Genomic DNA, 27,550 nt, shown 5'->3' with positions numbered 1-27,550 from the left:
TATCAAAAAGACAACAAATAACAAGTGTTGGCAAGGATGTAGAGAAAAGAGAACCCTTGTGGAAATGTAAATTGGTGCAGCCACTATGGAAAATAGTATGTAAGTTCCTCAAAAAATGGAAAATAGAACTACCATATGATCCATAAATTCTACTCCTGGTTATTTATCCAAAGAAAATGAAAACACTAATTTGAAAAGATATATGCACCCCTGTGTTCATTGCAGCATTATTTACAATAGCCAAGATAAGGAAGCAACCTAAGGTCCCACTGATAGATGAATGGATAAAGTAGGTTTTGTATATATATACAATGGAATACTACTCAACCATAAAACAGAATGAAATCTTGCCATTTGTGACAACATAGATGAACTTAGATGGTATTATGCTAAATGAAATGTCAGACAGAGAAATATAAATACCATATGATTTCACTTATATGTGGAATCTAAAAAACAAAACAAAGGAACAAACATAACAAAATAGAAAAAGTCTTAGATACAGAGAACAGAGGGTTGCCAGAGGGGATAGAGTGGGTGGATGAGAGAAATAGATGAGGAAAATTAGGAGGTACAGATTTCTAGTTGCATAATAAATGAGTCACAGGTATGAAAGGTGTAGTGTAGAGAATATAGTCAATAACTATGTAATATCTTTTTATGGTCTAGGAGGTAACTAGACTTATTGTGGTGACCATTTTGTAATGTATAGAAATATTGAATCACTATGTTGTGCACTGGGAACAAACATAGTGTTGTAGGTCTATTTTACTTCAAAAACAAACAAACAAGTTCATAGTAAAAGAGATCAGATTTGTGGTTACCACAGGCAGTGAATGGGGGGAGGGGGAATTGGATGAAGCTGGTCAAGAGGTACAAACTTCCAGTTATAAGATAAATAAGTACTAGGGATGTCATGCACACCATGATAAATATAATTAACACTGCTCTATGTTATATATGGAAGTTGTTAAGAGAGTAAATCCTAAGAGTTCTCATCATGAGGAGAACAATTTTTCCTTTTTATTTTATTGTATCTACATGAGATGATGGATCTTCACTAAATTTATTGTAGTAATTATTTCATGATGTATGTAAGTCAAATCATTATTCTGTACACCATAAACTTATACATGCTGTATTCTATTATATCTCAAGAAAACAGGAATAAATAAATAAATATATAAATAAACAAAACAAAAATAAATAAGTAAAATGCTCATACATCATCTACTATACAACACAGGGAACCATATTCAGTAACTTGTAATAACCTATAATGAAAAAGAATCTGAAAAAGAATATATATATATATGTATGTATAAATGAATCACTTTGCTGTATACCTGAAACTAACACAACATTGTAAATTAACTATACTTCAATTTTTTAAAAAAAATTTATTGGCGTATAGATGATTTACAATGTTGTGTTAGTTTCTGCTGTACAGCAAAGTGATACATATACATATATGTTATGTTATACATATACATATATACATACATATATACATATATGTATATGTTATACATATACATATATCCACTCTTTTTTAGATTATTTTCCCATATAGATCATTACAGAGTATTGAATAGAGTTCGCTGTGCTATACAGTAAGTCCTAATTAGTTCAATTTTTAAAAAATGTTAAAAAAAGAATTGTAAAGTGAAAACTATAAAATATTAATGAAAGAAATTAGAGAATGGAATGGAATGGAATGACATTCCATAGAAATGGAATGACATTCCATGTTCATGAATTGGAAGATTTTATGTTGTTAAAATGTCAATTAAAATGGTAAAAATTCTTATGCTCAATCTGTCACTTTCAGAATTTTTTAATTGATATGATTGTTTATAATACTGTCTTGTTATTTTTTCTATTTGTTATACCAGTATTATTTCTAACTTTCATTCTATATTGTTTCTTTTTATTTTCTATTTTTCTTAGTAAATTTTGCCATAGGTTTGTTCAATCAATCTCTAGGAAAAAAATTCTTTTATATATATTCAATTTTGTTCCTTTTTATTGATTTTTACCTGTAGTTTTATTGTATCTGTCCTTATTTTGTTGAGTTCAGTGTTTGCTTCTTTTGCTCAACATTGGTATCTGATATATATATTTCAGGTGATAAATTAGCTCTGAGTGCTCCTTTAAATTTGTCCAAGAATTTTAAACATCATTTTTTCCTTTCTTGCAAAGTGTTAAATTATATAAGCACATTTCTTATTTTCCAAAGAATTTTTAAACAATGTTTATGCTCCATGATGGCAGGGATTTTTTTTCCCCTCTTTTGTTCACTCTTCTGCATCCCAAGTCTCTATCTTTTGTGTTTTTAACTTACTTGTATATATCATAAATACTAATATAATAGAACATTTTGTCCATTTTATTTTTGACTTTCACATTTCATACTGGTAACATTTTTCTCTTTTCTCTTATACTGTCTTTCACTAGGTTAAATATTCTTTTGCTAGTTTGAATCATATTTTATGCTATTCTTCTGGTGTTTTGCCTTAACTTACTAAGAGCTTACATTTTTATTTCTTAAACATACACATCTTGGCATAATTCTCACCTACCTGTCATAATCTTATTATCTAACCTCTTACCCCCTTCCATGCACGTTTGAATTATTGAATTATGAGCATACAATTTTGGGAATCTTGCTTTTTCTAGGCAGTTATAAGTTTTGATGAGTTTATTTACCCTTTCTGCATATCTTTCTATGTAGCATACTCCTGGATTAATTTTTCTTTTTTCTAGAATACTTCTTTTGAAAATATTTTCAAGGAGAGTCTTGATGTAATAAATTTTCTGAGATTTATATGCTTAACAAAATCTTTTTTTTTATCCTGTCATTTTATAATATTTTGCTAATAAAATTTAGGACAGAGTCTTTAAGTAGATTTTTTTAAATGTCAAAATATCATCTGCAAAATATCATCTATATACTTGGGGGGGGAAACAATAGAGAAAATTTTAAAGTAAAGTGATAGAAAAAGATAAAACTGGCAAAAACAAAAAATAATCTAACAGCATGGTGTACATGTGTTTAGGAAAAGCCATGTATAAGAATGTTTATAACACCACTATTAAAAATAACCCCAAAACGGAAACAAACAAATGTCTAGTAACAGCAGAATAGATAAATAAATGTGGCATTTAAAGAATGGGATAGTATACAGCAGTGAGAATGAATGAACCACAACTGCATGCAATAACATGGATGAATTTTTCAAATCTGTTGAGTGAAAGAACCCAGATACAAATGAGGACATACTCTATGATGCCGTTTATACAAAGTTTACGAACAGGCAAGTCTAGTCTATGATGTTGAAAGTAAGAGTGGTGGGAAGGTGGCAGTGACAGAAAGGGTAGGCAAAGAGAGTAGGACAGTTTCTGGTGAGCTGGGAATAGTCAGATTTTTATCTGCTTCTGGCTATGCAAGTATGTTTACTCTATGACGATTCATACTGGGTAGTTATGATGTATGCACTTTCCTCTATGAATAAGACATTTAATCAAAAAATTAAATGTATTTTTAAAATATACCTCTGTAGCAATATTTATAAAAGACAAAGTAGAATTCAAAGTTATTTTTCTTCAATATTTTGAAAGTTAACTCATTGCCTTCTTGCATCCAGCACTGCCTTGTGACATTTAAAGTCACTTTGGGGGGCTTCCCTGGTGGCACAGTGGTTGAGAGTCTGTCTGCCGATGCAGGGGACACGGGTTCGTGCCCCGGTCCGGGAAGATCTCACATGCCGCGGAGCGGCTGGGCCCGTGAGCCATGGCCGCTGAGCCTGTGCGTCCAGAGCCTGTGCTCCGCAACGGGAGGGGCCACAGCAGTGAGAGGCCCGCGTACTGCAAAAAAAAAAAAAAAAAAAAAGTCACGTTTGGGACTTCCCTGGTTGCACAGTGGTTGAGAATCCACCTGCCAATGCAGGGGACACGGGTTCGATCCCTGGTCTGGGAAGATCCCACATGCTGTGGAGCAACTAAGCCCGTGCACCACAACTACTGAGCCTGTGCTCTATAGCCCGCGTGCTGCAACTACTGAGCCCACGCACCACAACTACTGAAGCCCGCACGCCTAGAGCCCGTGCTCCGCAAGAGAAGCCACTGCAATGAGAAGTCCGCACACCACAACGAAGAGTAGACCCCGCTCACGGCAACTAGAGAAATCCTGCGTGCAATGAAGACACAATGCAGCTAAAAATAAAAATAATTAATTAAATAAATAAAACACAGCTGTTTAAAAAAATAAAGTCACTTTGATTCTCTTTCTTGGTGTCTCTACTTGTCATTTTTGAAGCTTTAAGAATTTTCTTTCAATTTCTTTCATTTGATCTTAATTCCACTATGTCTATAAGTTGGCTTTCTTTTGTTTCCTGTTTGCCACTCCATGAATATTTTAGTCCTTTCAATGTGTTTGTGTTTTTCTGAAAATCAGTCATTATTTTCGTTACCGCCCTGGAATTTACAGCCCCATGGATCCTTAGGTAAAAGCTCTGTCCCAGCACCTTGTCATAGGGGTGGTGTTAGGAAAACAGAAAAGGCTTTAGGAATTGAACACTTCATTGATTTGTTTGTCTTTCTTTGTTTGTTTAAGAGCCAAGAACTCTGGAACTTGTAAAAAATAAAAAAATAAAATGAGAAGAATCCTCATCATCAGTACAAATGAAAGAAAACTCCACACATAGAGAAAAAAACCCAGTCACATCGTGAGAGGAGAGATCATTACAGCATTGATAGCTTCAATATATAATTTGGTTCTGGATAAAAATAAATATACATTTGTTTTGTAAAGTGTCTACTGTTTAAATTCAGCTTCAAAATATTTGGATTTTCCGAGGTGGTAATTGTGGAAACTGTGTAACGTTGCTCAAAAATCGTTTCGCACTTGCCAGCTGCACAGTGTAGATTGCCATTCCTCCAAGCGCCAACGCAGGGAACAATTCATGTCTTCCCACCTCTCCCTGTTTCCTTTCTGTCTGTACAATGAAAATGGAAACGGTGTATATTTTTTCAAACATTTTCTGTTTCCCCAGTTGCCACCTCTGAAAACTGCGAATCGTTTTGAAGATAGGAAAAGAGGAGTACTATTTATTTTATTTTATCCCCTACAAGTAAACTGGAAAAAACTGGCCTTCACGCCTCTGCTTGGGGGGCGGGGCGGGGGTGGGGAGGAAGGGTATTTGTGTCGGAGGAGGAGTGAGGCAGCTCTCCTCAGGCGCTGGCGGGGCGCATCCTTGCTCCATAGAACTGAAGGAGCTCAGTCTGGTCCGGTGTGAGATCCCTCCGGGCTTCCCAGCTGAAGCCAAACACCCCGCGCGGCCAGGAGCGAGGATGGAGTGGCTGGTGAGCCGGGCCAGGCGTGGGAAAGGGGGCGCAGGATGGGCGACATCGCTCCGGCGGCCCTGGGGCGGTGGCGGGCTGAGAGCGCCGGGCTGCGGCTCTCCCCAGTCTGGTTCGGAGGTGGGATTTCTGCTAGCGCTTTCCCCTCAGCTCTTAACCTTGCTGAGAAGCGGATTTTGCCTTCCAAAGGGTGGTTTACAGGCCGTTCCTGGCGTTCTGGTACTCCGTCCCAGTGCGCTGGAAAAAGGATGCTGCCAGGCGCAGGCTCCGGAGACGCTTCTCCGAAGATCCTTGACATCCTCAGACAGGAACTGGGCTGGGAGGCGGGCGCTGGCGGCGGGGATAGAGGGTGCTGTATTGGCTCCGTTTGGGCCCTGAAACCTGGGGTGGGGTTGCAGAATTTCAGGCTCAGGCTGTCCAGGAGAGCTGGCGCCCTCTGTGATGCTCCAGCCTCTTTCTGCATCCTCTGGGTCTTTGCCTTGGGAAGCCATAAAGGATTGGATAAATCAGGGTTAAAACCCTGAGTATCCACGAGAGACAGACATTTTGTTTATTCAGGACCTGTGTATATGACAAAATGAAGGAAGGAGAGGATTTTCATTTACATTGGTAATTGATAAAAATAATAAAAATTAAAATCTAAATACAAGTAATGCCTGGAGGTAGGTTTTTTTTTTTTTTTTTTGTATATAGTTTATTGGCAGGATCACACAGCCAGTTATTTCACTGTTTTCCTTAATAAAGGAGAATGGTGGCCTTAGAGCTAGTGTTTACTGAGTGCCAGGTGCTCTTAATCTTCACCACTGTCCTTCAAAGGAGGAGTTATTATCCAATTTTACAAATAGAGAAACAGGCAGAGAGGTTAAGCGTTCCACGTCCATGTGACTGTATGTGGCAGGATCAGGATTTGGACCTAGAAATTTTCAGGGAAGAGGTATGTATAGGGGCAAAGTAGATGGGCAGCTGTCAGGTAAGACCCAGGCCTCTGAACCCTGGCCCTCTTGACAAAGGTTATAAATGGACTTCTCTATTTCCATTATTGTGTGATCTGATTAATGAATTTTTTTAAGTTACCTAATATATATTGGCTTTTACCATACCTTAGGCACTGTATTAAGTACTTTAAATGCTTAATTAATTCTCATAGTAACCCAAAGAGATAACAGCAACATTGATTTAGTGCGTATTTGTATCAGTCACTGTTCTAGGAGCTTTACATATACTATCTCATTTAGTCTTTTTAACAGAGAGAAGGTTGGTACTATTATTTTTTTCTGCATTTCAGAGAGGTAAAATGATTTGTCCTAGCTTACACATCTAATATTGGTGCTAGCCTGAACTCAAGTCAGCCAGAGGAAATGTGTATATAATTAATAGCAAAGCTTTCTTTCTAATTCCCTTTGCCTCAATCACTGTGCTTCTGTTTCTTAAACATTGCTGGCCCCCAGTTTGTACATCTTGTGTTTTGGTGTGTGTCTGCTTTCTCTCTTATCCTAAAAGACAGATTTTTACTCGGAAAGCCAAACTATTTGCATTCCTCATCGCAGCCTTTGCTAGAGCCTGGATTTCCATGTGGCATGATGGTGTGGAATTCGAATGCCAAAGAAAACTTTTTAGTTTCAGAAGCCAAAGTTTTTTTTTTTTTTTAACATCTTAATTGGAGTGTAATTGCTTTACAATGTTGTGTTAGTTTCTGCTTTATAACAAAGTGAATCAGCTATACATATACACATATCCCCATATCTCTTCCTTCTTGCGTCTCCCTCCCTCCCACCCTCCTTATCCCACCCCTCTAGGTGGTCACAAAGCACTGAGCTGATCTCCCTGTGCTATGCGGCTGCTTCCCACTAGCTATCTATTTTACGTTTGGTAGTGTATATATGTCCATGCCACTCTCTCACTTTGTCCCAGCTTACCCTTCCCCCTCCCCATATCCTCAGTCCATTCTCTAGTAGGTCTGTGTCTTTATTCCCATCTTGCCCCTAGGTTCTTCATGACCATTTTTTTTTTTTTTAGATTCCATATATATGTGTTAGCATACGGTATTTGTTTTTCGCTTTCTGACTTACTTCACTCTGTATGACAGACTCTAGGTCCATCCACCTCACTACAAATAACTCAGTTTCATTTCTTTTTATGGCTGAGTAATATTCCATTGTATATCTTCTTTATCCATTCACATCTTCTTTATCCATTCATCTGTTGATGGACACTCAGAAGCCAAAGTTTTGAAATAGCAAAAGCCTAAGCATTTGAGTTTTAAAAGCCTAAATGCTGAAAGGCCAAGGACAGGCCTTCATCCCAGAAAAAGTTGATGGGAAGAATACAAGGTGATGGAGGAAGCAGCTTCTTTAACCCTAGGCTGGGAGAGCAAAGAGGGACTGACTAGTGTCAGTTTGTGTCCTGAAAAGGATGCTCTGTGCCTGGCCCCTGGGAGTAGGGAGTCCAAGAGGGTGGTGAATAGAACTTACAGGTAGGTGTTGAAATCAAAGAACAGAAAACACCTGTGCCTTGCTTTCTTGTGGGGAACTGTGGGAAGAGGCAAGCCTGCCCATCATGACGAGGGAACTGTAAAACAGAGAGGGACAGATACATGGGAGTCTAGTCAGAGAGCCTTGCAGAATTCTCCTTTGTTCAGCACAGAAGAATCCAGGAGCACAGAATCTGGAGAATCGGGAAACATGAGAGAACATCCTGTAAGCACAAGATTTAATTGCACAAACCGATGATCAGGATGACTTGAGGGGAACATAGTGCCAGCATGGATAGATGGTTGTAACCAAGGGTTAATGGTCCTGTCCCACGGCTTGGCATTCCCAGGACTGTGGATGCAGTGCCAGAGCTTGGGACAATTGTGAAGTGTTGGTGGGCTAAACTGACAGAGATTATGTGATATTGACTGAAATTAAGTCTCTACCTCTAGTTGGAATGGCAACATGAAATAAAGTTCAAGTTAAAGAAAAATACAGAGAAACCTATATTTCTTACATACTTCAATTATAGAAAAATATAGAATATAGGAAAAAATATAGGGAAAATTTACATTCCTTGCTTATACCCCCTTACGGTGAACACACTAATGTAGACCAAAGCCAGCCATGGGGCTGCTGCAGAGTAAAGTTATTCTGTCTCCATTCCGCTCTCTCATTTTATAGCAAAATTATACCCAGAATAATAGTCCCTTAAATACCACCATGATTTGTAAAAAGGCCAAGGATTTCTGCCAGACACATGAACATAAAGCAATGAAGAAAAAATAAAGCCATTACTGGTTTTGAAAAGGTAAAATTTACATAAACTGTGCAAAATTTGCAGAAAAATCTACCTCAGCAGTCACATATGCTGCCAAGTGGTTACAACCTGAGTTACATTTTTAATATAAACAGATGTGGATTATCTGGGGAGAGAATGTTCTTCAGCATTTGCCGTCTCTATGTTTTCTGAGTATACTCATGGCAGTTGGTTTTCCCAGCAGTGGTGGCTTTGGAAGCAAGGCCTCAAATTGCTTATTGATGGCCATAATGAAGGAACCACACTGCTGCTTTTCCCTTCCCATATCCTGAGCACCCTCTGTTATTTCTTCCATTTATAGTCTCTGGTTCTGCTTCCACAAAACCAAAGGTTTCCGGTGGTTAAAACTTTAGCTGCAGCATTTCCTGAAACAGCGATTAGATTGAAGCTTCCTTAGCTTTGTCCACATCCAAATGCCCACTTCTGTACTTTGCTTTCTGTCTTCAGGTGTTGAGGAGGCTCTTCTGTCATCTGTCTACCTTCCAACTGATTTGGTTCTTGGCTGCCATGATGTTTTGCAGGGCACAAGGTAAAGATACTCAATTCCCCTGCGTGGAATCCAGGAAACAGTTTTTGGAGTGGAAACGTTTGGCCACTCTTGTTTGTGCTGTGTTAGTTCATCGGTCTGCATGAATTATTTAAGTGTGTAATTCGTTTGGAGGACTGGTTCTTTCTGCTTTCCACATTTTTTCCAATGTTTTCAAAGAATTTAATATTAAGAAACTTTTCCTAGATAAAACCAGACATGAAAAAATTCTTCCTAAATTAAGATATCATTTTTCACCTATCAAATTGAATAATGTTTAAAATAATAATTCCCTATGTTTGTAAAGATATGGGAATGCCTAAGGGAGTGTGAATGAATATGGCCTTTTGGGAAGGTAGTCTGGTAATAAGCCTTAAATTTGGGTGTGTCCCTCTCACAGAAAAATACTAAAAATAATGAAATATGGAAGTTACATAGGTTCACATAGTCTATCATATAAAACATACACCTATGCTCTCCACTCATCTGCTGAATTTCCTACTTGTGCCAGTCCCTTCTCCTCGGTTCCATAGGAGAACACACCTCACTTTGCTGCTGGCCTTTTATCACCTTCTGCGTGATGTTGTACTACATCAGCCTTCACAGGGGTAGGAAAGGGAAGTTTCATACCATGTACAACATAGGATTTACCAACCCTAAATGGAGTTTCATATATGCAGCGAAGAGTTATAAACCTTCCACTAAATTATTAGTCAGAGAGAAAAGTTACCCAAGAAGTTAAAACTCTAGTTTTGATCCCTTTTCTACTCTCTATTCTAAAAGCAGCAATTTCTTCAGATCTCTGCTCTGCAAAATCCCAACAAACCTTTTGGAAACCCCAGTCCTAACAACTGGTATTCCCCCCAGAACTTTTCACATCTACCAAGAGTACACCTCACTAAAATTGGAATTATGCAACACTTGTGGGTTCCAATTTGTATTTGTTGCTATGCCCGTCTTTTCATGCTTGATGTTGTTGAGTGGATATTGTTTGTTTGTTTATGCTGCCTTCTTTTTTTCTAATTACTATAACAATTTATCTGTGTTATTAGTCTTAAAAAAATAACAGATTTGGTGTTTTAAGTCAAAATTTTGTGTACCATTTTATTAATTTGTGCCTTCAACTTTATTAATTCACTCCTTTTATCATTTCTTGGGTGGGGTGGGAATTTTGGATATCTGTGTGTATTCATTTTCTTCAGTCTTTCTTGTTTCCCAGTAAATTAAGTTAGGATTAAATATTTCCCTCTGAGAACTGCTTTGTAAATTTCTACAGATTTTAATATATGATATTCTTATTGTCATTCATAGAGATTTATAATTCTTGTTATGATTTCTGGTGTAATTAAGGAGTTAAAAGAAGCATGTAAATTTCTCATTTTATTGCATTATGGACAGAGTTCAAGGTCATTTTTTTGTACACTATTTCAAGTTCAATTTGAGGGTATGTTCCGTATGTTGTTTGAAAAGATTGTATGTTTTCTTTTGGGTAAAAGTTTACAAATACATGCTCATATGCACATACTACACATACATATATAATAAGTTATATATAAAAATTTGTTTTTCAAATGTTCTATATCCTTATATTTGATTTTATTGCTTTACTTACTTTTTTTAACATCTTTATTGGAGTATAATTGCTTTACAATGGTGTGTTAGTTTCTGCTTTATAACAAAGTGAATCAGTTATACATATACATATGTTCCCATATCTCTTCCCTCTTGCGTCTCCCTCCCTCCCACCCTCCCTATCCCACCCTCTAGGTGGTCACAAAGCACCGAGCTGATCTCCCTGTGCTATGCGGCTTACTTATTTTTTTAATATGTGGAAGTGAAAATTCCAAGAGAACAATGAAAAACTCTCTCATTATGATTATGGATTTATGGATTTTTCTTTGTAGTTCTATTAGGTTTTTATGTATTTCAGAGTTATATTGTTAGGTGCATGAAGATTCATGATTAGTATGTCTTATTTTAGATTCCTCCTTTTATCATTTTGAAAAATATATTTTTGTTCCTTACAGTGTTTTTGTCTTCTATTCTCCCCTTTCTCTCCTTTTAAAATGCTTACTGGACTCATGCTGAAACATTCTAGTCTTTGAATTTTTCTTTAATCCTTTCTATATCTTTATCCCTTTGTGTTACATTCTGGAAAAATTCTATGACCCGGTCTTCCTACTTACTAATTTACTCTTCAGTGATATTCATTCTGCTAAGTCTGTTAAGAGTTTACATTTCTCATTTTCTGCATCTATAGTTTCTACTATTTACAGTGCTGGTTCCTTTTCACTCTTAAGATATCACATTTATTCACATCAAAATTTATTTATGATAATAAATAAATAAATTTATTTATGATAACAATTAAATTTATTTATGATATTTTTATTCATTTGGTGAGTTCTTGGGTTTGTAGAGTTTATTATTCCTCTATCATTGTGTTAACTTTCTCAAATGTTTGGCTATTTGTTTTATTGAGATCTCCCATTGAGTCATCTATCATATCAATATGACTAGGCAGCATTGGAGGGGGAAGAAATTATTGCCATACCTTATGTTCTGCACTGCATACAGTAAAAATAGGGGAATGTGTAGATTGTCATTTGGTGGTCAAATCTCTCTGGTACTATCAGCCTCCTGGAGCACTGTCCTGTATATCTCTCTATCTTGTGTTCCTATACTCACCACTGCTTCCTGAAGGCAGACATCACTACTGCTGCTCCTTCCTTTGCAGGTATGTGTGTGGAATGTCCAGAGCTGCTATACCTTCTTCACTTAAACTAATCACTCTGCCTATTGTCCGTTGGCCCTTTCTTATTCCTGTTACTGCTCCAGGCATAAACTCACTTGGTGATGCTTCTATCCTATTTGGCACTTTCCATCTTCAACCTCACTTCACCTAATTTCCAGCCTACAGGGATTCTTCATGTAATTTCTGGTCACTGGGATTTTGCTTTCTTATTTTTCTCCTCTGCTACTCTTAAAGACTGAACAAATATTTGAACTTATATTTCTCTAGCAACATCAGGAAGGTAGGTAAACATTTTCTTTTTTTTGCATTTTTCTGTATCTTTTCTAAATTTGACTTTGAACGTGCATTGTTTTTAATCAAAAAAATGTATATTTGTGTATGTATTAAAATTTAAATGTTTTTTATGATTCCATGATGAAAGTGGAGACCCAAGATGTAAAAGAGTTGCTGAACACACCTGCTTCTTTAAGATGCTCTCTGCAAAATCCCCAGGAAGTTTTGATTGTGACATGGCAAAAAATCAAGGCTGTAAGCCCAGAAAACATGATCACCTTTAGCCAGAACCATGGTGTTGTAGTCCAGCCTGCCTATAAGGACAAGATAAACATCACCCAGCTGGGACTCATGAACTCAACCATTACCTTCTGGAATACCACCTTGGAAGATGAAGGGTGTTACAAGTGCCTCTTCAATACCTTTGGTTCTGGGAAGATCTCAGGAATAACCTGCCTCACTCTCTTTGGTGAGAGTCTCTGAGAATACATTGTCTCTGGCTTGAAATGTTATTTTGCAGAATGTTTGGAATGTAGTGGTAGTGCCTAGTTTTTCAGGATCCTAACCCCAGAATGGCTCATGAGAGGACACTTGGCCTTTCATGTCTACTGTAACTGTGGTTACTGTTATTTGGAGAGTTCAAAGGACTATGTTGAATCTCTGCCTGGAGTTATCTTTGCCCTGACAAATACTGTTGTCAACAAGAGTAAATTAAGGACCATAGTGAGGATAAGTTCTCTATAAGCACTGATGTGGTTCAGACCTGGCTTTGCAATTAGCAGTCATGTGACCCTAGAAGAATCCTGTCCACTCTGTACCAGAGTTTATTTATCTGCACCAGAAGTGTGAAGTAGATCATTTCTAGGGTCTCTAACAGCTTTAGTATTTTTGGATCTAAGGACAAAGCCAGCTTGGGCTAAGCTGGAGCCAGTTATAGGGGTCCCTCTAATTTTGTTTCAGTTTAGCTGTATCAGGATTGATAAGGAGACATGCATCAGAGGCTCTTCATTCCTGATGCCTACTAGGGATTTAACTGAATAATAAGCATTCTTTTAAAATCCAAGAGGCTTAGTTTGATAAGATTCCTTTCTTCTTAACTGATGCTTAGCTGAGATCAAGAATTCAGAATTAGGAATAAGGGGTAACTTTGGAGGATGGCACACTTGGTGGTAGTTTTAGAAGGGAAACGACAAACTTAGACGGGGTTATTAGGAATGTTAAAATGAGAGTTCGTGCACACCAAGAATATTGGACATGGGATAAGAAGAGGCTCAATAAATAAGAATGCAAGGGAGGTAAGACAACACCAAATACAAGTTTCTTTCACTTATTTTGCCTGTAATGAGTCCTCTCTGCAGGATCTTGCATCAGGCTTTCTTCTTGATTTCTATTTCTTTCATTCCTCTTTCTCCCTCTGTCTCCCTGTCTTTCTCTCTCTCTCCCCTCCTCCAATCCTTCCTTCCTCTTTCCTTTCCTTTTTTCCTCCCTTGCTCTTTTTTCTTCCCTCCCTCCCTCTCCTTTCCTTCCTTCCTTCTTTCCACCATTTTTCTTCTTTTCCTTCTTGTGTCATATTTTTCTCATTTCTGTCTGTTTCCTTTTCTTTTTCTTTTTTGTTCATCTTTCTTTCTCCTACTCCCCCTTCTTTACTCAGAATCTTTGTATTATTTTTTTGCCCAAAAAGCAGACTCTCCTGCATCTTCTAGCGAGTAATTCTGTAGTCCTTTTCCACACTGATCCTTTCCAGCCACAACTTATAGCTTTCATCTAAGTCATTCTTTGATACACCAGAGAACCCTGCTGCCAATCTGGCCACGTCAACCATACTCATCTTCCTTTACCTTATGTCTCTTCCTCCAGGGCTTATTGATGTTAGTAATCTGGGCACTCTGGACAGAGCCACCGTCCTATAGGCTCATTTTCTCCAGCCTACTGCCACCCACCCACTTCTTGAACTTCTGAGCACAGACAAGCTTTCATTTAGCATTGCCCTTTAATTATCTTGTGGGCTCCAAAGCCAACCACAGAAAGGCAAGCTTACATTTGCTCAGCAGAGATAAACTGTATATTCCAAAGAAAATGAACTCATTAATCAAGGGACTTTTGAAAGGGAACAGGGTACAGCTGACCTAAAAATAATGTCCTTTTTTCATAAGCTAGTTATTTTCTGTTAACTCCATAAGGTGATCTCCACGGTCCTTACAACTGTCATTCTGTGATTTTCTGACTACTGACTATGAATTTCTAATTGACGTTTTGTATAGATATTTCAAGCAGGGACTTGCCAAGTCTGCTCCATGCATCTTGCTCCCTGGCCCACTTCCAAACAGAAAAAGGCTTTCTCTAAGCAGCAGCCCCCCCTACGGGCTCTCTGTTCTGAAACTGCCCTCGTGCTTCTGAGAAGTGCAGACTACTTGTGTGGAGGTGCCGATGGGTGGTCATTGTCAAACAATTTGAGAGGGGTACCCAGAAGAAGGCAGAGAGCTTACATTGCCCATGGAAGAGAAAAGAATAATTAGGCTCTGCACTGTTTGGGGGAGAAGGTACCTTCTGTCCATCCAGCTAATTCTCCTAGAGGCAAACTACAGGGAGAATCGTACTTGTCACAGGGTTGTACTAGGCCAGCCTCCATCCTGCAATTCAGAGAATTAGACACAGAAAGAACCCGGAAGGCCGCAGTTTGGATTGGATGTGCTACCTTATCTTTCTAGCCTCCACTGTCTTTCTGTAAAGATCTTTTTCTCATCTCTCTGAGGAGAGTGTAGCACTCACACCATGCTTGACTGATGGCAGATCATTTTTTTTGTCCCAGTACAGCCCACAGTATTCCTTCACTATAAACTATCTGAAGACCACCTAAATATCACTTGCTCTGCCAATGCTCGCCCAGCCCCTATGATCTCCTGGAAGGTCTCTGGGTCAGAGATTGAGAACAGTACTGAGATTCTCTCACACCCCAATGGGACAACGTCTGTCACCAGCATCCTCCAGATCAAAGACCCCAAGAGTCAGGTGGGGAAGGAGGTGATCTGCCAGGTACTGCACCTGGGGACTGTGACCGACTACAGGGAAACTGTGAACAAAGGTAAGAGAGAGAGGGCAAGATTTACCGTGGTCACATTTGTGGACACACACCTGCAAGGTGGCGAATGCTCTGCAGAGCCTCTTGGCCTTTAGCAAAGGAGCTGATAAGGGAGAGAATGGGATAAGTAGGGAAAGAAAAACAGAGTTGAGGAAGCCAATAAAGCCGATTTTACCTTGGCAAATGTGGTATGTTGCCCACATACTGAACGCTTTTGCTGAGATCCATCCATTGATTTATTCTTCCGTGCTACTTACTGAGCATTTGTTATGCCAGAAACGCAACAGTGAGGACTCAGTCCCTTCACACAGGGAGCTTCTAGTCTAGGAGGGAATGCAAAAGGAGCTGGGCAATTGTAAAACTTCATGATAAATGCTTCAATAAGAAAGCTATAGTAGGAGTTCGTGTTTTTCAGCATGAGCCACCTGTTCTTCTTTGGCCCTGCAATAAACCTTTCTCTACTTAAAAAAAAAAAAGACAGCTGTGGTACACCATGGGAGGACTGAGAGAGGGGAAAAGGAGCATCAGCTCAATCTGGAGGGATTAGGATGTTTTCCTGGAAGAAGCCACATCCAGGATGAACCTTTGCATAATCTACGCTGTGGGAAAGGGGCTTTTAGGAAGGGGGCCAATCTGAGATGTTTTCCTCACCCCCTTTTAAAATAAACTGCCTCCTGTTCAGGACCTCTTTTGCTCTCCTGCGTTTCTATCTAAACTGCTGTCTCTGGGCCTCATCAATACAAGAGGTAAAGATTATGGGAGAGAGAATAAAGAAAGCGGTGGTTTTAGAGACAGGACACTTTAGTGATGACAGCCACAGTTTTCTTTCTCTATGCAGTTTTGAAGCACTAACTCTGGATGAGGCACTCAGCAATAAGCCTCCTATAAAAAGATATTGCTGCTTTTTTTCTGGGCGCATTGTAAACAATAAAAGCTGGAAAAGTTTAGACCTCGTTGGTATGGTGGCCTCTAGTGAACATATCCTGTAGTCATTTCTGGGGTCCTTGAAAAAGCAGACTAATCAAAAAGTAAACGTTTAGGTAAATTTGCTCAAGAGGTTTGCAGTATTAGCTTTGGACATTTGTGAAGAGATCCTCAGATTCAGCCACGGTGAAGGGTAAATTTCCCTGAAAAACAAAAATCTGAAAAGGAACATGTCTTTCCAAGAGTGCCAAAATTGACATATCATTTATAATGTTTACGCATCCTTTGTATAATGTTTGTTCATTCTGCGAACACTTACTAAAAATCGTTCATGCTTAAAGCATTATGTCGAGCACTAGAACTAGTGAAATTAGACAAAACTGAAGGTGCTCAGTTAAAGTATGATGTGACAAATTCCATGATAAAGGTATGGAGAAGATGCTGGAGACTCGCAAATCAGGGAGTGTTTCTTCTGCCTTTGTATTACACAGTGACACTGAGGGGCTGACATTCAGGCTAAGTTGCATCTATTGACTATTGGAAAGAGATTTAATAACAAAGGCATAGATTAGAAGCAACACAATAAAAACATTGAGATGAGTTATTCCTGGGGGTTGGAATCACGAGATTCATTATTCTTTTCCTTTATATTTCTCTGTATTTTTCAACAATTCCTCAATAAACATATTACTTAATGGACAGTATGGCAAAGAATATGTGCTTTGAAGGCAAACAGACCTCTGAGCAAGCCTTGTTCTACCACTTACTACACTGATTTTGGGCTTACGTAACTTCTCTGAGTCTCAGTTGTTTGTTTTTTTAATCTGTTAGATAATTATAATAAGACCTAACTCTTGGGCTATTTAGAGGATTAAATGAGGTAACACATTCAAAGCTCCTACAACTTAGTAACTACATAAAACATGTTAGTGATTATTATTATTTAAATGTTATTAAAATAATGTGAGGTCATGAATATAGACTTCAGTATATATATATATATATATATTTAAGAATAATTTTCATCGAAAGCTCAGCTCTAGTAAAAACTCATCACAACTGTCTCTTTTTCGCTTTTTGCCTCTACAGCTTCCACTTATGACTTGTTTTTCCTTTTCTCCCTTCAATATCCACAGGCTTTTGGTTTTCAGTTCCACTACTGTTAAGTATTGTTTCCTTGGTAATTCTTCTGGTCTTAATTTCAATCCTACTATACTGGAAACATCGTCGGAACCAAGACCGAGGTGAGTTCCCATGAGAAGTACAAAGAAGGAAAAAAATGATTGTTTAATGACAATTTGGGGGTAAAATGAAGATATAAGTAAAGGGGTGACAACCATGTGTTTGGTTTGGTGTTTCCAGAATACATAAATGTTGATGGTATTTTAAAACACTTCAGTGTCATTTTCTTGCAATTGGACATTAGTTTCTGCATTTCATTTGCCAAGATGGTTTAAAGGCCAATTATTTTATAAATTCAGAGTAAGGATTGATGAGAGGACATGTGGAAAATGTTTATTCAATCACTATGGAATCATCTAATGGCAAAAGCAGGGAAGTCTTGGCACCCAGGCTGTGTTCATTCTACCCAGGACAATCTCTTCTCTTTTTACAGCATTCCACAGGTCAGCTACCCCACTTAAGAGACTGTGAACTTGTCTGATATGATCACTAATTGAGTAGTGCTTTCTATGTTATACCCTCACTATGGCTCAGACACTCTAGGCAAACATACAGGTGATCCATACTTATAATAACTGCATCATGTCATTCTGCCCTTATACACTGTTAATTTCTCTCCAGCCCCTACAACAACTATCACAGTGCCTTATGTATACCAGGTGGTCAATAAATGTTCATTAAAAGATGAATGAGTGAATGAATGGAAGGGTAGATTTTCAAAGGGATTTGTTCAATTCCATTTTTTTTTTTAATTGCAAATTCAGTACCTCATAGATGCTGAGTCTTAAACACTGTGAGACAATATAAAACAAGAGATGGTATCAAACAAGAGGTGTCAGCCAGCTGGGAAGAATTAAATTTCTTTAGTTTCTGAAGACAGTGCATAATTTATGAAAGCTAATGCAAAGCTGCGGTTTATGTTGTATGTAATGGGAATTTCCCAAGATGAAGGGGTGGTGTGGGAGTTTTCTCCAGCTCACATGACTGACAGAGAGGAAAGAAAAAAATGTTGGCTTTGAGTGTTATTTTACATTTCTATTAAAAATCTCACTCAGGGCTTCCCTGGTGGCGCAGTGGTTGAGAGTCCACCTGCCGATGCAGGGGACACCGGTTCGTGCCCCGGTCCGGGAAGATCCCACATGCCGTGGAGCGGCTGGGCCCGTGAGCCATGGCCGCTGAGCCTGTGCGTCCGGAGCCTGTGCTCCACAACGGGAGAGGTCACAGCAGTGAGAGGCCCGCGTACCACCAAAAAAAAAAAAAAAAACTCACTCAAATGCTACCTTTTTTCCTTTTTATTTTATGTCTCATAGACGAATATCTTTCACCTTCTAAGTTTTTTGAACATTTAATTTTGCATAAGCCTTATATAAACACCTGATTAATTCTTGTGACTTTATAAGAAAAGCAACAAATCACCAGTGTCAATGACCCTTTTGCAAAAGTAGATAAAGGGATTTGTTCTGTATGGGACAGGAGATTGCAAATCAGATAATCTTATTGCACATAAACCTAAACCCATAGAACTCCTTAGCACTCTGCAAAATGTCAAAGGCAGAAGGCCGTTTGATTCCACTTTTTCCAAACATTTCACTTTTCCAGTTAGGAACTGAAGTTGACTTCCTTCCCTAAGGTCACACAGTTAGTTAACAGCAGGCCTAGGATTAGAATCCGGGTCTCCTGACCTCTGCCGGAATGTTCTTTCAGTTATAGTTTCCTGACTTGAAAGGTGCTGTTGTTAGTTGCATTTATTTCTGTCTGTGCTTGCTGATATTACTGTGTTCTTCTGTAAAGTACAAGCAGAAAAGTATGAAGTGTTTAAATTCATTTTAAAAATCCCCTTGGACAAGAATCTTATAATACAACCTATTCAAGCCCAAGGTAAATTTCAGTAGAAAGGGGCATTTGAAAATAATTGTCCTTTGTTCATTAAGTCTTGTATTTTCTGGGAAATATGTTTGTTCAATGCCTTATTCAGTTGCTGAAGTGAAGCGAGTCAGCTTAAGATTATTTGGTTCCATATACTTAAATAGCTAGTAAAATCAAATGTCAATTATGCTGGAGACAAACCCTCAAGGCTGAGGGAATACTGGTTTGTTAAGACCAAAACTTAAGTAATACAAAAAGCTGGGAGAAAGGGAAGAAAATCATCAAAGATAGAGACATTTTTTATTTCTTCAAGTAACAAATTTTGATTGTCAATTTGTGATGAAAGTGAATAGTGCTACCACATTTGCTTTCCGTCTTTCTTTTTTTTTAATTTTTATTTTATATTGGAGTATAGTTGACTTACAATGTTGTGTTAGTTTCAGGTGTGAAGCAAAGTGATTCAGTTATACATATACATATATCTATTTTTTTCCAAATTCTTTTCCCATTTAGGTTATTACAGAATATCTTCCTTTACCCTTACTTTGTGTTTTTTTGCTTTCTCTCTCTCTTTTACTTTCTATTATCTTCTGAAACATAAAACTTTTGGATGGGTGGGGAAACATGATCAGTCAAAAATGACACCAAGATTCTGGACCCGGTGACCTGAAAAAATGGTGATATGAACAGAAATAGAAGTGGAGAGGGGGAACTGAGTGTGAGAGTGTGTGTGTGTGTGTGTGTGTGTGTGTGTGTGTGTGTGTTCAGAGTTTGTGGGGAGAGAAAGAGTAGAGATGAATTAGTTCTTGAGCTTATTGAATATGAGTAGACAAAGAGTTATCTCCTTGGAGCTGCCCAATAGTAAGACAAATCTGGTAAGTAAGAAAAGTCTGTTAAGTAAAGTTCAACTCTTTGTTAGATAAATGACCAAAAAAAGTTTATTTTAGATTAAAATCACTAATTTCTTGCTCACAAAAACATAAGCAAATTTATAGTTTGTGGACAGAGGGGTAATCTCTAATGACAGATGTTATTTTCATAGAGAAGTCAGGCTCCCTGTAGTTTTCCTGTGATTCTGTATAATGCCAGAGAGTGTGATGTTGGGTTTTTCAACTGTAAAGCTGTACTAGTGATGAGCTAGAGGTGACTTCTCTTTGCACCATTCCTAATGGAATCATCACAATTACTTCCCATGAGACTACAGCAATACAATAATAGGTTAATAGGTTTTCAAAGAACATTCTTTTTTTCTTTGATGAATCAGTACTTTATTACTAAATAGAAAATGGGAAGAAATTAAAATTTCCTAGGGAAATTTTCCATCATTTCATGATAGTTCTTTCTGTTAAAGCCAGTTGTTGCCCCTTCCACACATACTACAGTGAAGTAAAATTTGAGGTTGAGGATAATCTTTTATTTCTCATTAGCCAACCCACCAATGATCACAAGCTTCTCAGAAACAACAACTTCACTTTAGGGCAGATCATCATAGATAATCACCTAATTTTTAGAAATCTTTATTTTGAGTAGCAGTCTTCTTGTGTTTGATTGGGTCAAGGCTGATTTGGAAACCAATAGAAGATTTAGACAATCATATGAAATGCATATTCCAAACCTCACTTTTCTTCAAGTATCTAACTATTTCAGGTAAAAGTGGGTTTTTTTAAGCCCACATTATCTACATAATTGCCTTGATTTTTTTCAGTTCGCTTCACAATAATCTAACCTTATAAATAGGTTCTTTGCAATGCTAATAATGATAATGTTGGTAAACACTATATCTTGGGTGGAATCATGTCACTTTCTCCTATTAATTTTTTTTAACATCTTTATTGGAGTATTATTGCTTTACAATGGTGTGTTATTTTCCACTGTATAACAAAGTGAATCAGCCATACATATACATATGTCCCCATATCTCTTCCCTCTTGCGTCTCCCTCCCACCCTCGCTATCCCACCCCTCTAGGTGGTCACAAAGCACCAAGCTGATCTCCCTGTGCTATGCGGCTGCTTCCCACTAGCTATCTATTTTACGTTTGGTAGTGTATATATGTCCATGCCACTCTCTCACTTCGTCCCAGCTTACCCTTCCCCCTCCCCGTGTCCTCGAGTCCATTCTCTATGTCTGCGTCTTTATTCCTGTCCTGCCTCTAGGTTCTTCAGAACCTTTTTTTTTAGATTCCATATATATGTGTTAGCATACGGTATTTGTTTTTCTCTTTCTGATTTACTTCACATACAGATTGCCAACAAACACATGAAAGGATGCTCAACATCACTAATCGTTAGAGAAATGCAAATCAAAACTACAATGAGGTATCACCTCACACCAGTCAGAATGGCCATCATCAAAAAATCTACAAACAATAAATGCTGGAGAGGGTGTGGAGAAAAGGGAACCCTCTTGCACTGTTGGTGGGAATGTAAATTGATACAGCCACTATGGAGAACAGTATGGAGGTTCCTTAAAAAACTAAAAATAGAACTACCATACGACCCAGCAATCCCACTACTGAGCATATACTCTGAAAAAACCATAATTCAAAAAGAGTCATGTACCACAATGTTCATTGCAGCTCTTTTTACAATAGCCAGGACATGGAAGCAACCTAAGTGTCCATCGACAGATGAATGGATAAAGAAGATGTGGCACATATATACAATGGAATATTATTCAGCCATAAAAATAAATGAAATTTAGTTACTTGTAGTGCAGTGGATGGACTTTCTCCTATTTTAAGCTTAGTACTACATCAAATAACAGAGGTGCTCAGTAAATAATTTGTGTTGCGGAAATTGGTGATTAGTTGGAAAGATAATACAAAAGATATATGTTTCCAAAAAAAATGAGAATCCTTGCTTTGCCAAATAATTGTACTTACACTTTCCAGATGAAGGCTGGGTGAGTGGTAACCTTCACCTCTATCCCAGTGTCCTCCTAGTTCCAAGCAGAAGAAAGGGTGCTTTATATGAGAAAAGTGTGAAGCAATCTTTATTGAACCGACTAGGTTAGAATTGCTTGGAGGAATCTTGCATTCCAAGGCTACTTGTCTACAAAATTTCACCCTTGAATGGGTGCAAATGCCACCCATCATATCAAAATGTCATAACAAAATCCAATCACAAAGTAGGTGGCTAACAGACCCATAAGCCTGGGCATTCTTGCCTGAGCTGTTCTGTCTTTCACGGCTGAACAGATCACTGATACTGGAAATGTTGGCACAGTTAAAACATGCAGAACTTTGCAGTTTCTGGTAAAGAATTACTTCAGATTACATGGAGAGTGAGATGTGGAACCAAGATGATATCCGAGGTCTTTTACTTCACTGTTTACATGCCTTGTAGAGAGGCTCACATGCTCCAAGTTTAAGTGCTAGAAAGCTAATAACCTTGAAAGGACCTCTATCTGTCTACTTTGTGACCATTCCCAACCCGATCTCCAGTAAGTGAGTATCCACAGGAAACAAAGCCCAAGGTTTTATAAATAAAATACATGTAGATCATTTGGAATTCTTGAACGTGTTCTTTTTCTTGTAGTCTTAAGTGTATTACTGAGCAAGTACAGTCTTACTTAGGAATAGCAAACTATTATTTCCTAGAATTACTCAGGTCCTTTTAAAGAGAGTCACAGTTGCCTCACATCATGTTGGGTCAGGAATGTCTACTTCCTTCTCTTGGCTGATGAAATATACACAGGAGAATTCTGTGTTTATTGATCCTTCTGTTATTTATCTTCTTAAAATCTATTAGAATAGAAATTATAAATGTTCAAAGTTAATATCATGATCTTTCTTTTACCCAGAGCCATAGAGGAGTCACACAGAACCCTGAAAGTTATTCCCTGGTCTACTTGAATCTGACTCAGGAGGCAAGCAGGAGAAAGAGTGTCATTCTTCAAGGAACCTAAAAGAGCAAAAGAAATTGGAGTCAAAGGCGTAAGAATTTCAAGACTTTCTACTGCCATCTAGGCTACCCAATGCTTCTGTGAGTTCCAAGAGGAAGTCATTTTACCTCTCAGGTCTGTTGTAGGACTTGATTTTGTAAAACAATGCCATGTTGTGCTGTTGAAAGGGTACTGGACTTAGAATCAGGAGCCACTGCTCAGAGACTGACTTTGACTCCGACTGGTGGCAACTCTATGTTAATCACTATCTCAATGAGCTTCCACGTTTGCATACAGAAAATTAAGGATTTGGACCAAATAATTTGCCATTCTGCTCCAAAAATGGCTGTAATTCCAGGAAAAAAAAAAAAGGAATAAACAAAGAGAAAAGAAATGAAAAAGAGAGAGAAGAATACAGGAAGGTAGGGACCAAAGAACTTTTCTGAGACTACCTTTTGCCTTTCTGTGGCTATTCCACCTCTTCTTCCCTTCTTCTTTGGCCCGTTAAGTCTATTTCCTCATCACTTGGTATCTAGTCCACCACCTGCTTACTGTTTTGCTAATAACTGGTCTTTCTAGAACCCTCAGTTTCACTGCTATTCTTCATGTGCTTCTGTGATATTAACCACAGTGGAAGCGGAACTGAATTTATTGTGAAGTAACGTTGGCAACCTTAACTTTACTTATCTGTTTTTATAGCAGACTAAATATTATTAGTCTCAGCAGCTCATATTTTTAAAAAGGCATGCATTTCTCATCCATTTGTTTCATAATATAACCCAGCCCTATTTTAGTCATTCTAAATTCAGCCTAGTATAATGAAGACATATTTAGAAAATACGGCATTTAGAAAGTTCCCTGAATAGCAGTCAGCTAATTCAAATGCTTTGTCTCTCCCAGCTTCTTTTCTCATGAGTTAACTTCTCACAATAGCAGAGGAAGCATGTATGGGTGTACAAATCCCTTTGTTGTAAACATATGGTTCTAACTAGTGGAACAATTTTGAACTCTTAAATAATCATACGACCAAGTTGGTGACTTTTTCAGTATCTTTTGCCTTCTTGTCTCTATCCAGTGACCTAGGAACTAAAAACTAAAACTTAAGTTGTTTTCACTGTTGAATTGAATATTTATATATTTAGTAAGGTTTTTGTATGTTATTTAATTCTGTATTATTTCGTATATTTGTATTAATATACTGAATAATTAAAAGTGTCAACTCTAAATATTTGGTTCATGATATTCTCATAGGGAATGTGGAAAATGTGGGCATTAATGATAATCTGTATATTTTTGCTCTGTGTGTGAAATCCTCCCATCTCTTACCCCCTAAAAGATGCTGATGGCATTTATGATTTGTCACAACGTCACAGATCAGATGTTCTTGATCTGACCAGTGAAAGCTGCTTCATGTTGGTGCCTGTGTTCTTTTGATATGACCCGGTCAATTTTGGAGTACTTCCTTATATGTGCTGTTTTGATTTTGCTTTTTTGTTTGTTTGTTTGGGGATATTTTAAAATTTAATTTAATTTATTTATTTTTATACAGCAGGCTCTTATTAGTTATCTATTTTATACATATTAGTATATAGATGTCAATCTGATTTTGCTTTTAGATACCAACCTTTGCAAATGGATTAGCTCACACAGTTTTGAATTTAGTAGGAATTATCATCCTGCTTCTGGTTTTGCTGCTTTTTCTGGTATCTCAGCTGCCAGATCAGACAGGGTAAATTAAAGCAGCAGTTCTCAAACATTTAAAGGTCTCAGGACCCCTTTACACACGTAAAAACATTATTGAGGACCCCAAAGAGCTTTCTTGTAAAGCGAATTATGTCTGTTGATATTTACCATATTTGAGATTAAAACTGATAAACTTTAAAAACAAACATCTACAAACATGCATTTCATTAGTCATCAGAGTGATAACAACATCACACATCAGGTAGCTTCTGGAAAGCTCCGCAGCACACTTGTGAGACAATGAAAATAAGGAATTGATGTGATTATGACAGTAGTTTTGACTTGAACCCTGGAAATGGTCTCAAGGACAATTTTGAGGACTGCTCACTTAACGTATAGGCAAAGAAGAAGACCATCTTATGAGATTTCATGAGTCTCTCCCAAAGGCTCTCCTTTATGAAACAGCTATCTTCACAGTGCCTAAGCATTCCACCATTCCACCATAATTTTAGTTAGGCCATTATCTTTCTGGGAGTTCCGCTTAAAGTGCAGAGAGGCCTAGGTCTACTCCTTCTTCCTCACTAGCAATTCAACTTAAATTGGCTTATTAAATGGCTTATCAGTTACCTTGCAGGGTATTGAGAGACTTGGACTTAGAATAGGTAGGTTTTGATGGGAAAGACTTGGGAGGGTCATAGAGAGCAAAGAGAGGAGGTGGAAGGTGTGACTCAGAGCACATGGCTCTGTCTGACAAGGCAGATCCCCGGGTAGCACCAGTCTTGCCTTGTGACTCCTGCCCTTTCACCCCTGGGAGGGTCTCACCAACTGCCCCTTACTCATCCTGAACCTTTCAATTAGGAGAGTTTCTTCCGAATCTATGAATTGGAAAGAGACAGTTTGGGCTTTGTATGCTTCAGCAAGGTTGGGAAAGTTGTAAATATTTGAGTCACTTTGAATAACTCAATCACAAAGTTTTCTTGGCAGTAAAAATTTAGAAACTTCCCAGGGTGGTGGTAAATGAGCTCAGAGATAAGGGAAACCAAAAGAAGTTTTTTGTGCTTAAATAGAACCAAAACTGAAGGTGAAGATTTGGGGGGAGCGGTTGGAATTTATTAACCACCAACTAGGTAACATTTCATAAATACAAGTTCAAAGAGTACAAAATCCCATAGTATGACTACGGATTATGAGGCTTTGGTTAAAATAGTTCTCTTGGACCAACTTTCTTCTATGGTTATTTAGCTCGTCAAGAAAGAGATTTAACTTTCTAAAAATAAAGCTTCCTAAAGTAATTCTTCACAACTGTAATGTTTTTGTTTTTTATATTTGCTCTTAAAATGTTCCAGATAGGACTTCAGTCTCCCTACCACAGTCACTTAGGCTAAGAAACTTGGACAGGGTCACAGAGAGCTGTGATTCAATTGTAAGCAAGCCAACTTTTGCATAGACATCATATTCATTTGAGCTTTGTGAGGTCGGGAAGGTTTTTAAGCCCATCTTTATAGGTGTGAAAAATGAAGCCTTAAGCTTTTCAGTGACTTTCTTTGGGTAACACTGAAAGCATGACATGGGACTAAAACTCCAATTCAGAATCCCAGACTTCCTGCCCAGTGCTCTCTCTGTTCCCTCCACTCTTACCGTCATTCATCCCAAATCCTACTTGTCAGTATATCCTATTTGCTCTATCAATATATTTAGAATCCAACTCTTACCCCCAATCTTACCACCTGGCCCAAACCATCATTATCTTTCTCCCAGATTGTTGACATAGTTTTCTAATTAATCTCCCTGCTTCTGCTTTCTCCCCTTTTTAGTCTCTTCTCACATCAGTTTTAAAATATAGGTCAAGACAAATCGTGTCATTCTTTTTCACAAAATCTCCAAGTGCTTCCTATCTTATTTAGAGGAGAAGCCAAGGTCTTTACATGGGCTGTATGGCTGTACATTATTGGGCTCCCTGATACTCTCTGAAATCACTTCCTGCTGCTCTTTCTCCTGTTCATGCTCTGCCAGCCACACTAGCCTCCTTGCTGTTTCACTAACATTCAGACAGGTTTCCACCACAGGACCTTGGCACTTACTTTTCTCTCTGCCTGGAATGTTCTTCCCAAAGGTGGCCACATAAGCCTTTTCCCCAACAAACCCTTTCTGTCTCCCTCTCCTTCTTCATTTTTCTCCCTTGTATCCATCAAAATCTAGCGTGCTACATACTTTACTTGTTTATTTTATTATCTGTCTCTTTCCAATAGATTGTAAGCTTCATGAGGGCAGAGGTTTTTAAATCTGTTGGCTTGCTTGCTTGCTTTTTCCTAGCATCTAGTATAAGCAGTCAAGCAGTATTTCTTGAACAAATCAATTTTATGCCAATACATTATGGGAGGGAGGAGTAGTTCAAACAGCTTTGTACTGGAGCATCTCTCCTTCCCTGTGGGAGAGTATGATTGAACTAGAGAGTAGAAAAGGACTTTTAGAAATTGTTGGTCATAAGGCATAGAGACAAGCATAATGGATTTAGAACCAAAAGAATGGGGTTTAAGTTCCATCCCTGATATTTAGTAATGTGTTGACCTTGGACCAGTCATTTAATCTCTCTGAATTTATATGTCCTCAATTTTAAATTGCGTGTGCACCAAGTCTGTCTTCTGTAAAGGTTCAAGTATGAAGGGGTATAGCTCCCAACATGCGCAAGTTTATGTGCTGAGGCGTGTCTGTCCTGTGACCTCAAA

General features: G+C 38.1%; 1 protein-coding gene across 2 annotated transcripts; it reads left to right on the top strand.

Annotated features, from left to right (window-relative positions):
* The first annotated feature begins 5,193 nt into the window (after positions 1 to 5,193).
* CD200 (CD200 molecule) lies at positions 5,194 to 26,678 on the top strand. 2 transcript variants are annotated; one of them, XM_067738910.1, is made up of 6 exons: positions 5,194 to 5,364; positions 9,100 to 9,181; positions 12,355 to 12,675; positions 15,016 to 15,288; positions 17,346 to 17,453; positions 23,061 to 26,678. In XM_067738910.1, exons 1-6 carry the CDS (start codon positions 5,353 to 5,355, stop codon positions 23,066 to 23,068), a joined length of 804 nt encoding a protein of 267 aa, XP_067595011.1. In that variant the 5' UTR covers positions 5,194 to 5,352; the 3' UTR covers positions 23,069 to 26,678. The 2 variants fall into 2 exon arrangements, with proteins under 2 accessions (XP_067595011.1, XP_067595012.1); XM_067738911.1 differs by lacking the exon at positions 9,100 to 9,181 and having other exon boundaries at positions 5,197 to 5,364.
* The last annotated feature ends 872 nt before the right edge of the window (positions 26,679 to 27,550 follow it).

Source organism: Pseudorca crassidens, chromosome 5, assembly GCF_039906515.1.
Source record: "Pseudorca crassidens isolate mPseCra1 chromosome 5, mPseCra1.hap1, whole genome shotgun sequence".
Taxonomy (NCBI): Eukaryota; Metazoa; Chordata; class Mammalia; order Artiodactyla; family Delphinidae; genus Pseudorca; species Pseudorca crassidens.
Note: the sequence above shows the minus strand (reverse complement) of the source record. Positions and strands in the feature narration are given on the sequence as shown.